Genomic DNA, 14,990 nt, shown 5'->3' with positions numbered 1-14,990 from the left:
TCCATAACTATTTTGATATGTACTTGACCCGATTGTGAGCATGGTTATTTTGGGTTGCCTTCACACTGGTGACTAGACATGATGACTGTTGAGGAGAGAGGTTGGTTTATTGTTAAGAATAATAAATTAGGGTATAAATATGATTTGTTAATATATTATATGAATAATATATTAATTTGGAATCATATTATTAATTAGTATTTAATCAGAAATTAATTAGGAATTAATTTCGGGATTAAAGGAATTAATTAAAAGTACAGGGGATGTAATGTAATTATTTGATAGTTGAGACTTTGGGCTATTGGATCACCTTTCTTAAGGCTTGAACGAAAATCCTAGAAGGATCTAGGAGTTTTCGTCTAAGGGCTTAAGGAAAGGAGTCCATGGACTTGCTTAGGCCCTAAGCTAAGGGATTAGGGTTTTCACCTTGAAACCCTAGCTAGCCTCAAGTATAAATAGCACCCTAAGGCACTAGAATTCGACCACTTCTTGGAAAAACCCTACTAGGGCCGAATTTTGGAGCTTAGTACCTTCATCCTCTCACTCAAAGTCAGGGCCGGTCCAGACGGTGGGCAACCCAGGCGACCGCCCAGGGCCCACGACTCCAGGGGGCCCAAAATTTATGGGCTATGTAGTTTATATATATAAAAAAAATTATTGCCTAAATGATTTTTAAGACCAAAAGTTGGTTGAAACTCAATTTAGCTCAAAATATAAACAATTTAGTTTGCTTTTTATTTCTAATTGAAAACGTCTATATTGAAGAGTAATGATATTTATTATATTTGTATTTGAGGGGTCTTTTTTTTCTTTTCGCCCTGGGCCCCATATATGTATGGACCGGCCCTGATCAAAGTGTGTTTGTGAGTTATTAGAGGTACTACACTTGTGGTACTTGCTTTCAAGAGCTAAGGAAATTTAAGGAACTGGTTGTTATTGCTATATAACAACAAAAGGTATGTATTCTATTCTCCTTTGTGGATTTCGAAAATCATAGGAGTATCCCAGGTTTCTTTTTGTGTTCATAAAGTTGTATGTCTAATAGTGAGAACATAGAACCAATTAGGATTGCATGCACACATAGGATTGTTTGTATAAAACCCATCAATCTGCTACCCTCACGACTTTAAAACGTGTTGTGACAATGAAGGTATCCACACCCCTTATAAGAAAATGTGTCGTTCTCCTTCCAAGCCGATGTGGGATCAGGTGCAACCCACCTTCACCCCCCCCCCTAATTTTAGGGTTCGACGTCCACGTCGAACAAATCGAATTCTACCCTAGCTCTTATACAATTTGTAGTATCCTCCTCTGGCATGTATCACAATAATGTCCGCTTTGGGCTCCCGGCACGAAAACTTCCCAGTGGGTCACCCATCACTGGATTGCTCTCACCCGGGGATGCTTAACTGCAGAGTTCTTATGGGCACACTTTCACCTCCATTATAGGGTTCGACGTCCCCGTCGAACGCATCGACTCGTGCCCCAGCTCTGATACCATTTGTAACATCCTATTATGGCACGTATCACAATATTATCCGCTTTGGGCTTCCAACAAGAAAAACTCCCAGGGGGTCACCCATCCTTGAATTGCTCTCGCCCGGGCACTCTTAACTGTAGAGTTCTTATGAGATCTGATGCCCTCACGACGTTAAAACGTGGTGTGATAGGGAAGGTATACACACCCTTTTATAAGGAATGTTTAGTTCTCATTCCCAGCCGATGTGGGATCAGATGCAGCTAACATGCCCGCCTTCAACCCCCCCCCCCCCCCCTAATTATTGGTTTCGACATTCCCATCGAACACATCGACCCGTGCCCCATCTCTAAACCATTTTTAACATCTCCATCCGGTACGTATCACAATATTGTCCGCTTTAGGTCATTCGGCACGAGGACTTCCCAGGGGGTCACCCATCCCGGTACTACTTTTCTCAAGCACGCTTAACTGCAGAGTTTTTATGGGATCTACTGCCCTCACGACTTTAAAACGCATTGTGACAAGGAAAGTATCCACACCCCTTGTAAGAAAATGTTTCGTTATCTTTCCAAGCCGATGTGGAATGAGGTGCAACCCACCTTCCTTAGTTGGATAAAATCAGGGGAATTCTTAGGTTATCAATATGTTTTTATTTGACTTTCGGGCTTCAAATAAATATTCTCAAGAATCAAAGTATATATAGAGTTGGTGTTTCTTTTGCTCAAAGTAGAAAGGATACCCGTGTTAATTAATTTTGAACCAACAAAATTACCATATATTTACTAATGTATTTCTATTGGAGGAAATATAATAAAGAAAGTTGGGTGGAAATCAATTTATGATAAGTTAAATTTAGAATTTTCATTTAGTGTACAATAACAAAGTATTACAAGCGGCAATACATTAAAAAAACACTCAAGATAACGTATAGAGAAATTCAGATACAATGGACAATTACCACTTTATGATACGTGGCAATTTCTTAGTTAGTAAGGAAGAAGAGTGACTATGATGGCCCATTTATGTTTCTTCAAATGTGACCATTTTATTGCCACGTACTTATATCCACTTCATCCCCTCAACTTGTCTGTTATATATATATATTTTTTTTTAATTTATTTGGATTTACTATTATATTTTTAAATAATCAAATAGTTTTCTTAAACCTTTTTAAATTACGGTACTTTTGATGTATTTATAAAAGATACGATGTTTACTTTAGTTTTTAAGTGTCATGAGGACCAAGAAATACGACGATTACATTATTGTTGAGTTGATCCAACTAAAGCAGAAAGTTTTGTATTTTTATAGATTGTCGGATTATTTTTTGTAAACAGTTAATCTAAATTATATTTTACAATATATAAGAATAAATATATAACGTTTGTTTTTAATTAGTTTGTTACTTTGAATAAGTTCTTGCATCCATCGTGCATATTCAATACAGTTGGCATATTTGACTATCATTTATAAGATCTTTTATATTGGTCTTGTTAAGTAACTTTATAGAGGTATTAGAATAATACAAGTAGGCGTATTCATATTTTCTAAACCAAAAAATTACATTATAAATTTATAACTCAAAAAAGATAGATAAGCTCCTTTTTTCTTTGTTAACTTTTATGTAATTATCATTAAGTAAAAGGTCCAATGTTAAGTGATATGCCATGGACTTGTGCAATCATTACCAAAACATGAACATTATCCTCTTTAATTATGTTCTAAATAATATTAAAATCTCTTTTTTTAGATAGTTTTATTTTATGTTGATATTACATTTTAATCAGTTATAATGGATCAAAAGTATCACAAATACGTTGGAATGGAGTTATTAATGTTTGTTGAAAAATACAAAAAATATAAAATAGAATAATAATGGAAAGTAAAAGTAGAAAAGAAATGCAAATAATTCAAATTCTTTTGAAGTTTATAAATACACACTCCATTCTCAAAACCTTTCCATTCCAACCCAAGAAGAAAACAACACCACCAAAAATGGCCATCACTCTCCTTGTTACCCTAACAACTACTCGACCAAAGCCTTTCATCGACTAAAAACTCCATTAACGAATCTACAATCGACCACTGAATCCTATCCATGGACTCAAAACAAGTATCGAAGATGAAATCTTTCGATATCAAACTGGAAAAGACCAACGCCATTTTGAAGTACAAGAGGCTTCACACAATCACGACTCTGTTCCGATTCATGGAGATGATTGTTTTTCTCGTCATGATTTCGTCTCAACTACCGTTTTCCTTTTCCGTTAAAGTTTTTGAAGATTATTTCAGAGGAATCACTTTCTCGGCATTTAGCCCTAAACTCGTGTTCTTAATCGGAAACGTGATAATACTGATTCTGTTTTTGAAATCTCGAGCCTCTGAAAACAACGATGGCGACAAAATTGAGGATTTATGCTACGAATACGTTAACAGCTGCGAGATAAACGTAGTAAATAGTACTACTGTAACTGTTCCTCCTCCTCCTCCTTCTTCTCCTACTCCTACTACTACTTCTGCGGCTGCTGTCATTATTCCGAGTAACAGAAGGAAGATTTCGAGATGCCGATCGGAGAATCCGATAAGAGTAGAATGCAAAGGGAATCAAACTCACCGGGAACTGAGGCGGTCGGCGACGGAGATGAGCAGATCGAAGAACTTGGATAGGGCGGCGGAGAGGGAGAAGAGTTATTTGGAGGATGAATTGAGCTGCGAAGATTTCCGGCGAACGGTGGAGGCTTTTATCGCGAGACAACAGAAGATCTTGAGAGATGAAGAGTTCTCTCCCATGGTGTATATCGAGTCATAGAAGCATAGACTTTGATTTAAAAAGAATTTTTGTTTTTATGTTTTCGCAAAAGAACAAAAAAGGAAAAGAGAAATCTAAAACACCACTTGGATAAAGAGTCTATACGAGTCAAGTTTTATTGAGCTCGTGTGAGTTATATTTTATTCAGTTTTTGAGTGCACGAGTTGAGTTTTTAGATATTATGTATGTATGTATGTATGTGTAAATATTTTTGAGTTGAATCCAATCAAATTTGTAATGTTTAATATATTTATAGTCCTAAGATCGTGTTACACTTTACTTGAAAATTATTTGTTATCTTTGTGTGAAAATCCATGCATATTTTCACATGATAATTCTTAAAATAAACACTTGATTTCTTAGGCGCAAAGAAAAGAGTAAAATCTGGACTTGTATTGAATTGTTCATAAAAGTGGAGTGTCATCCCTATTTATAGTCACAAAATATATATTATACATAAATGTTGGTTTTAAAGACTTATCAGTAGTTGTGGAAAAGCAAATTACTATTTGTTTGATCGTTACAAGAAGATGTTTGTCTAGGAGTATTAGAAATTGACAAAGAGATGTCTGCTTAGTTAAAAAGTTGAGGTTCAAAAATATAGTTTGTCATACATATAATAAAAAACTATTTTCTTGATATGATTTTTGTTTTAAACATAGGCTAATTGAACGAGAGAGTTTTATAGAACATTCTGCTAAAATGAAAATAAAGGAATTAAATTAAAAACAAAATAAGGAAAGACGTTAACCATTTAACCATCGGATACGTCATTTAATAAGATGGGATACGTCATTTAATAAAATGTTAAAATTAATGAAATTATTATAAGATAATAATATTTTGGATCACAGTGTAGACCAATCATTTAAGATGTTTCAATATTTCGTTTTTTTTTTTTTGTACCTGTTTTGTTTTGTTATGTTTTTTATTTTATTTTACTAAAAACATGCTATTTTTTAATGAAATTTCTCTCCAGTGGAATGGGTTGGGAACACATAGCAGAATTGTTTTTTTAACTTGAATTCAAGTGTTTATTAAAGTTATAGATGCAATAAAATGCGAAGACTTATTGTCGTTTAGTTTATTACTTTTTCTTTTGGACTTTGTTTTTTTATTAGGGAGATTTTGTATATGTATTTTTTAAACATCAAAACATCGCATTTATCCAGTTTAATTTCGAAATATCATATTTATTCTTGATAAACTTTCAAAATATCATATTTTCTCAAATCTTTATTTTTAATATATTTTTAAAATTTTATAATGAATTTTAAAATTTTAAAATGACTATGTTTAAAGAAAAAGTTAAAATACCAATATTGTTCCTAATCTTATATTGTTGGAATTGTCTTCTATATTACAATCACGCCACATACTACATTTAGGGATTTGTAGAAGTTAACATGTGGCTTATAGATATATTTAGATTGTTCAAAAGTCAAATAGTTTATTAATATTCATTATATAATGCTTATACTAATTATAATTTTATTATCTTCAACCAACATCCGATTCGTAATTTTACTACGCTTTATGTTGTTAGTATACATTTATAACATTAATCTAATAAAAAATCTTCTTTAAAGCTTTTAAGTTCTAAGTTTAATTTTGAAATGAAATTTGACTGCGAGCCAATCACAGAAGCTTCCATGAAACCTAAGACCGGAAGGAGTGAGAGGAATCTTTCCTTACTTTTTGAAGATCATACCCTCATTTTCTCTCACTTTTCTTTCCCTCACCTAAAACCCAAGAAATTGGTGGGAAGCCCTTCCCTCACTTTTTTTTTTAGTTAAATAAAATTAATATTTTTGTTATGCATTATAATTTTTAAATTAATACTAAACATAGAATTTAATTGAAAATAAAAAGCATTCCATTAATTGAAATAAAACTTACATTAAACCTAAAATTTAAAAGAAGTAGAAAACTAAAAAAACACACGCACACAACACACAAACTAAAAATCAAACAAACCAACAACGACCAACGGAAAATATTTTTTCAGAATTTTTCCCTCTTCTTCATCACGAGCTCGAGCCAGTCCCAAGAGATGATCGACGTTTTCCATCAAAAACTTCATGTCTTCCATTTCTTGTCTCTCCGCCCGCTCATTTTTCCTTGTTTCTTCTTTTTCTTTTTCGAAAATCAAACGTTCGAAGAAATTTAGATTATATTGATCAAACGACGATGTTATCTTCTGCATTTCGTCAATATCCACGCTGAAATCAGATGCACTTGAAGAAGCCCCCTTTTCCTTTTCTCTTCGCGTTGTCCCTACCCATTATGCGGACAATTTCTTCTAGCTTAAGTTCGTCGTCCTGATTTAAATCTAGACCGACCTGAGCATCGGAGGAGGTTGTGTAACCACTAGAGCCCGTTTTAGTTGACTTTGATTGTTGGACTCCAAAAATAAAATCATGCTCGTATTTTTTCCACTTACGACTTCGAACCAATAATTTCCAACAATCGTGTCACTTGAATGGTTTTCCGACTTCCTCAAGGTAAAACTGCAACGCTTCTTGAAGTATTTCTTTTCCGCCTTGACCGTTTTTTTGTTGAGTTTTTAGGTTGTTGTACAACCCGTTAATTTTTGAAACCCCCTTTGCTATTTCTCGAAAATTCGAATTAAGTTGATGTTTCGTACGGTAGTTGTCACATTTTCCTACCTCCTCTCAAAATCGTTCTAAAATGCGAAACCAAAAATGTTCTCCCGGTTGTGCGTTTCCCTTAATCGAATCTTCAGAAATATCAATCCAAGCTTTGACCAACACTAGCTCTTCATGTGGAACTCATGTTGCCGGCTTTTGTCTTCCCAGTTGTGCGACACCCTCGCGCGCTTGTTTTTTTTCTTTACGTCTTTGTGGTGGTGGTGTTGATTGAGTTTCGGGAACCATATCTTCTTCTTCCGCGTCATCCGATTCATCAAAAAGTTGGTGTTGTTGTTGGGTTTGGGTTTAAGTTTCAGTTTGAGTTTGGGGTTGAGATTGATTTGGCGATTGTTGATCCGGAAATACAACAAAGTTTGAAAACATTTGCGATAGAACATTTGAAACTTGCATCGGGTAATATTGGCCAGCATTTTGGTATTGAAATTGTAGTGAGGATTGAATGGGAGCATCGAGTTGGAGGCGGTAAACTCCTTGCGGGGATGAATCGATAGCAAAAATGTTGCGAGGATGGATGTTTATACTCGAACCATGACTTTTTTTCCTTCGATCGGAAGTTGGGATTTGATTGTCGGGATTCATTTTTTTTTGTTGTTGATATAAAGTAGAGAGAATAGAGGGTAGTATGATGTTTGATGTTACATGTATGTATTTATAGGAGTGGAAAAATGATTTAAGAAAAAAAAAAACACAAAAGAGCCGTTACAGCAAAAAAAATTACTTTTTTACCGTTGATTAACGGTTTTTTTTCAAAAAAAAAATCTTCAACCAATCGCAACAAGAGAGAGAGAGAGAGAGAGAGAGAACAAAAGAGGCTCCCCTCTCCGTTTCCCGCACTATGCTTTCCCGCGCAGACGGTGCGGTGTTCCGCCGGGCGGGAAGAGTCCTGTTGCCTTTCCCCGCGCCCGCTCCATCCGGCCTAAGAAGTATAGGGTCTACCGTTGTGAGAAACGAATACAAAAACCTTTAGATTTACATTATTGTCCCAATTCTAGCATCCATAAAAGCAAGCATCATATTCAATCTTCTCAACTAAATAAAAAAAACTATATATTGAAATCGAAAGCACGAAGAGCATTTAAAACAATATTTATTCACAATCGATGGTGTAAAACTCATACATTAGTTTTTGTTTAATGACAAATTTTAGAAAAAAATATATATAAATTTAGAACTCGGTAAATATGATATGTTGAAACTTGGAAGTTTACAAAGGATATAGATATATGTTCTTAGTTATATTTATAAAATGGTATAATGGTCACTTAAAAAAGATAAGAATTTAAAATGATTATAAAACTTTTAAAAATATTAAATTTAAAGATTTGGGCAAATTTTATATTTTAAAATCTTATGAAGGTTAAATATGATATTTTGAAATTAGGTTGGGCAAATACGATATTTCGATGTTTAAGAAGGATATATATGAAATTCCTCCTTTTATTTTTGGTTTTTTTATTCTTAGTACAAGAGAACTAGGATGTAAGTGAGTCGAGCTATTTGGAACCAACTCGTTAGAAGTTCGACTCGAGATCAAATAAAACGAGTCACAACCAAGCTTCAATCAATGAGCTTGCGGGCCTAAACAAGCATGTACATTATTATTATTTTTAGATAATAAAAAAATATTTAATTAGGGATTTATGGTATTAGTAAACGAGTTTGAACCGAGCTTAAGCTTATTTAGGCTCATCAGACAAAAAACGAGTCAATCTCGAGCCCAAGCTAAGCATGTATAATTAATCCTTCACAAGCACGAGCCGAGCTTCATACAATAAAGCTCGAATTAAGCCTAGATCGAGCTCGATCCCCTCATAACTTAAACAAGCTCGAGCTGAGTCTGGCCAAGCTCAAGCTCGGTTCGACTCGGATCAATTACACCCCTAAAAAGAACCATCATAATCGTGTAACAAAACTCACAAATTCGGAACGATACATTTCCCAATAAGTGAGATAGTATATCCATGGAACACAATTTAGTTATTACACTCTTAAGATAATATCATTATGTAAAATGTTTCGTTTATATTTGTTTCTAAAACAATGTTCTTTGGAAAAAGTTGATTATGAATACGAAGATAGCGACTATATCTAAGTAACTTCTAAAGAAAATAAACAAACAACATTAAAATATGTATAATGTATTTATATTACAGTCATTGGAGTGAATAACTCTTAATTGATTCTTATTGATACATGACAATGCAAGCAACCATCTTGCAGGAATTAATGTCTCTATAGTTACATATCGAATAAGCATCTAAGAACTACATGAGACTCATAAGAACAATTATAGAAAGTCTTCAATGAATATGAATTTTCTTCTTCAAATATGATCACTATGGAACTAGCACAGTAACACTAGAATAGATTTCAACATGCCATAGTGTTTAGAACAATTTGATTAAGGCACAACTTATATCTTATATCAGTGTATTTGGTTATTAAAATGTATGTAACAATTTGATTAAAAGTAGGTGGTGGACAGACATGTGTTCTAACCGCTCTCCAAGTGTTTCCAATGTCTAATAGTGTAACGTCCCATTTTTGTTTTTAAATAATTTTTTCATTTTAATTAAGAATAAATATTGTTTCCCAAAAATCAAGTCTAGAAAAACATGAGTATCAAATACAATTATCCCAAAAATATCAAAGTATCAAATCAAGCAGAATCGCAGAAACTAGATGTGGATGTGTACAATCAAACATTCACCTTATCGCGATCATCTGAAGTACCTGAAACACAATAAATCAACAACTATAAGCATGAAGCTTAGTGAGTTTCCTCAAAATACCACATAGAACATATATAACATGTAGTTGTATCGGGTCCGTAACAACCTCGAGGTCCGTATCATGCCCGAGTCTGTAATGACTCCGAGCCCAGATCAGTTGCATCAAGTCTGTATCAACCCCGAGCCCGTTTGTAACATCCCAAAAATCAAGACCAAGAATTTCATTTAAAAACATTACTATTCCATTGCATCATTCAAACATACAAAAGGGGTTATATGACAAATCAGAGTATCTTTTCCAAAACACTTATTCATTTTATCAGAGTAAACATCGCAGGCTAAACTTCTTGGTGTGTGTCATGCGATCATCCCAAGCTCTTCATTCCGCTATCGGAAATACCTGAAACCAAAACTGAAAACCATAAGCACGAAGCTTAGTGAGTTCCCCAACCTACCACATACCATACATATCTACTGATCCAAACATTCCATATACAACTGTGAGCACATAATCACAAACTGGGCCCCCGCCAGCTGCATTGGGCCTTGCCCGCCATCAGACCCTGTCCGTCATCAGGCCCCGCCTAATATCAGGCCCCACCTGGTATCGATCCTCGCCCGGTATACAGATTTGTTTCCTTTAGGTCCCGACTAACTCTAGGCCTCGCCCGTCATACACATTCATACGATTAAATAACATATTGAAACATACATAAACATTCCCTAACCATACCCTGCTCTCAGGCCTCGACTAACTTGGGCCCCTCCCCTGGTCTGCTACTGAAGTAGTGGAGCCCCATCCTCACTCCTACTAGTAGTGAGATACGGGCCCTCACCCACACTCACATCCTTCCCATCACGGGCCTTGCCCCTTCTCTGCTAATATCGAGATATGGAACCCTATCCATACTCATCTAGTGATGAGATACGGGACCTCCCCCACACTCACCTCCTTACCAGGCACATACAAGTATCCGAAGACAACAAGTATAGTCTAACGCACTACATAAGAATCTTCCTCGGGAATACCCCGACATCGGACCCCCGGCCCGGAAGCATACTATTATCTAACGTACTTCGGCTTACCCCGACATTGGACCCTCGGTCCGGATCCTATCATACCGACACATGCAAGAATCACAAAGACCTCTAGCATCCTAACATTCCTCGAGCCTCGCTCGGCATCAGGTCGTACCCGGAACATATATCAATAAGTGCCTAGGGCTAACCCTCGGGTCTTCCTTCTATACATAAGCATAAACATGAACATGAACATAATGGGTCGGCATTGTGTCCGTAGACCCATGCACACAGTGAGGAGACTCACCTGCACTGCTGAACTCTGCTGAACTCTGCTGATAACCCTCTGGTTGCTATCCGACAACTCCCGAACTGTTGTTACTTGATGTGTGTGAAACGAACTAGTTTTAATCCTACTAACTTAGACACAAAATAAACACATGAAAGGCAGTGTACCTATCGATTAGTAATATAGTTCAAGCAAGTAGGGTATCGAACACAGGGAACGGTAAACAATTAAAATAAATGCTAATATTATCTAAATAAAAAAATAGAAAGGGGGTTTTCTCTAGTTTTGCAAGACTAGAAACTTAAACAATTAACTAAAACTTAAACTAAGAAACTAAGAGCTAAGCAAATAAAAATCAACCAAATTCAATAATAAAGAGGACTTCTATTTAGGTTCGACTCATTTGTTCCCATGGATGATTTCAATGTATCGGATTAATTCTTCATTGGCTACCGACTAAGATGATTAGTTTCACGTTTGCTATTACTAATCCTTAGGAAACAAATTAACTCAAGCAGTGGCCAGTTGTGTAAATTAACGAATTTCCTAGTTATTGATTCGGGTTAAATAAGACTTGTAATGGTTAATTAAATTGGCCCTTCAATTAACCTCTTGCTGATGTTCATCAAACAATCTCACACATTAACTTACCTATCTTCTAGTTAATTCTAGTTTCACATTCGTTATTCCTAGACATACAACTATGTGGTCACAATAAATCATATGAAATTAATAACTAAGAGATGTTGATACAACTTAATTACTAATTTATTAACAGAAGAATAGTTATTGTTAACACATAAGGTTCTTTAAAAAGCTTAATAAAACATAATCACCAATTAAAATTAATCCTAATCAAATAATCAATCCATGTTCACAAATTCATCTACCTAAACAAAAGTTATGAGTTTTTAGCTCATGATTACAGCAGAAACAAGCACAAAAACGAAATCAATTGGTAAAAACATAGTTCAAACAAGAGATTAGGTAAGAGTAAACTTGATTTTGACTTGATTCTCCTTAAAATTGAATGTAGGGTTGATTCCCTTGCTTCCCATGCTCCAACAGCACCTTTAGTCGACAATTGGCCTCCAAGGGTTCATCTCTCTCCTAGGGTATCGATCTGAAAGTCCCTTTATATAGATTTTCACAAAACAGGGGCTACTCGGCGAGTCCAGTGACCTACTCGGCGAGTACGTCACTTAAAACCCGTGTACGGCAAGTCTGCGCGTCCAGAATCGCGAAACTTCAGACCAACTCGGCTAGTAATCGACCCTACTCGCCGAGTACGTTTGGAATCAGCATTTTCTCAAAACACGAAAGTCATCCGAAATTGTGTCTAGTTTTCAGAACATTTTTAATCTCATCAATCGGAGTTACGGTTCATGAGATATGGCTAAAACACTGACGAGGGGTCAAACTGTCCAGCAACGTCCTTCTTTCTTCAAAATCCATGATCCAAGCGTCCAATCGCTAGTTCCGCTTCATTTTCCTTTCGAGCATGTATTTGTTGCTGAAAATGAAATATTTAATCTAATTAAGCACCTTTTGTTCATTAAATGAGACAAAATCAACATAAAGTATTAAGATAATGCATGAATTTTATAACTAAATATGCCCATATCATTACTCTAGCTTCCCGAGCTACTAATTCCAATAACAACACTTAGCCTAACTATCCTTGAGAAGCCAACTAAGTCAACTCTGGTCAAGGTCCTTCTCAAGGTCCAAGTCAACGGTCAAAGACAACTTCCAGTTGACTCAACTCACCGAGTTGTTCTACCTACCCGTCGAGTCCATGCTCCTCAAATCCCAAAACAACCTCGACTCTACTCGTCGAGTCTAGAAACAACTCGACGGGTTTTCCTTCAACTAACATTCGGGACCATCTTCAACCGACTCGTCGAGTTGTAGAACAACTCCTTGAGTCCATCTTCATAAGCTAAGGAGATTGCCTTGGACTCGCTGAGTTCCTCCTTGAACTCATCGAGTACCATGATCTTCATGCCCATATGGACACAGACTGGATGAGCCCTTCTCTAACCCCACTCACGGATCTGACTCATAAATAGAAGGGCTTGGGTTTGTGGCCCGACTCGTCGAGTCCATGAACTGACTCGCCAATTCCATCTTGTGACATCTTTATTTTGTCGATTACAGTCCATCCCAACACCTCCAACTCATAGATCTGGACTCCTTATGCTATCATTGCACGTAAAGTTGCTAACTTTATGTGCATGCAAGGTGTTATGGGGCTAAAACACTTAATCCAAGCTTCAAAGAAATCCTAGGTCATGAAATAGGATCTTAGCTAGATAAAGCCAGCAATTGTGAGCTCTTAAAGCTCAAGAGTGTCCATATCTGTTGTCCAAATCCATCCTCAAGGGTTTAATACTCGGATTAACCTTGGAAATGATCCAAATGTGACCAAAAGCAAACTAGAAAGGGGATCTATCAATTGAAAGCTTAAGGTCCAGACTTTTTACCTTTTAACAGTTGCCAAAACGATATGAAGGTTGGATCTACATTTCCTTCCTTGCTCCTTTCTTCCAAGCGTTCAAAATCCACTCCAATGGACCTCAATCTTCACCAAAAGCTCAAAAAATGAAGTTGGGTGTCTAGGGTTTTGGGGTTCTGGACGAGATAGGTTGTAATGAACCCTAGGGAAGAGAATAAGATGCTTAAATAGGGTACCAAGTCCTGAAATCAGGGTTTTCCCAACCCAGACCAGACTCTTTCGATTCCACTCGCCGACTCGCCGAGTCGGTCACTTAATCTGCGACACGGAGTCCGCTTCGACTCACCGAGTCATTCCTTGGACTCGATGAGTTGACCCCCTTTTGACTTAGGGTTTTCCTTTTCTTTCTTGTCCTTTCTGGTTATGGGTGTTACAACTTGCAGGCATGGGCAACATTAGACTTTAGGAACATGATGTGCTTAAAGTATTAAGGACTTGTGTGTAAAGAACTAGCTTTAAGTAAAGGTTAGGATCTCTTTCTTCTTTTGCTAGACAAAACTATAACATGCATATATGTATGCATTCTCTCTAGTTTTTGTTAAAAACTTGAAGATTACTAGTTTCTTTTACTCTTTTTAAGTTCATATTTTGATATGCACTTAAAGCTTAAGAGCTTAAGAGTTTTGGATTAGAATCTGCATATCGCCGACCTGGAAATCCAACTCTGATCGGAGTCTGTCGGCATAACTGTTTTGCCGACTATGAGCTGTCTGAAACCTCAGTCTAATCTGTTAAATAAGCTATGTCGTATGAAATGGATGGATCTCCTAACAAAGGAATGGATCAAGTGACAAAGGAACGGATCTTCTACTCCTTTTGGAGCACTTGGAAGTGGAATGGAGCATCATATGCTTAGATGCACCACTTAGAAGTCAAGGTGCGACAGTATTAGATCTTGATATGCCATGAAGTAACTTGATATGCCACGAAGTAACTTGATATGCCACAAAGTGACTTGAGATGCCACCAAGTGACATGATATGCCATCAAGTGACAGGATATGCCACCAAGTGACATGATATGCCATCAAGTGACATGATATACTACCAAGTGATGGGATATGCCATTCATGAGGTGGATACACCATTGTGGATTGGATGTCTATATATGCCAACCTTGGAAAGGATATGTCATCCCTTGATCAAGATGTACCATCTTGATGCAAGGATGCGCCACTTGGTTCCTTGATATGCCAATGTATCCCTTGATGATATGTATGCTATGAAGTCCCTATGATGTTCAAGATTGTTCAATGAAGCTTGGAATTTGACGATGCTCAAGGATTATTGCTTGATATGCCACCAAGATGGTTGATATGTCATGGTGATCCTGATATGCCACTCTTGCATCATGATATACCATTATGGATCATGATGCTTCATCATGTGTGTTGTTGGTGCTCATGCAAGGATGAATGTTCCAAAAGATGTTGCATGGTGGATTGTGATTGTGATTAGGTTTTAGGTCTAA

At 36.4% G+C, this 14,990-nt stretch overlaps 1 protein-coding gene across 1 annotated transcript; it reads left to right on the top strand.

Annotated features, from left to right (window-relative positions):
* The first annotated feature begins 3,602 nt into the window (after nt 1-3,602).
* LOC145016956 (uncharacterized) lies at nt 3,603-4,289 on the top strand. The gene has a single exon (XM_078975099.1). The coding sequence runs from the start codon at nt 3,603-3,605 to the stop codon at nt 4,287-4,289; it is 687 nt and encodes a 228-aa protein (XP_078831225.1).
* Nucleotides 4,290-14,990: the final 10,701 nt, after the last annotated feature.

Source organism: Lactuca saligna, chromosome 9, assembly GCF_052625555.1.
Source record: "Lactuca saligna cultivar CGN05327 chromosome 9, ASM5262555v1, whole genome shotgun sequence".
NCBI classification, from domain to species: domain Eukaryota; kingdom Viridiplantae; phylum Streptophyta; class Magnoliopsida; order Asterales; family Asteraceae; genus Lactuca; species Lactuca saligna.
Note: the sequence above shows the minus strand (reverse complement) of the source record. Positions and strands in the feature narration are given on the sequence as shown.

Bases quoted from the DNA above. Each gene is read 5' to 3' on its own strand.
- LOC145016956 (XM_078975099.1), top strand. From the start codon at position 3,603: ATGAAATCTTTCGATATCAAACTGGAAAAGACCAACGCCATTTTGAAG.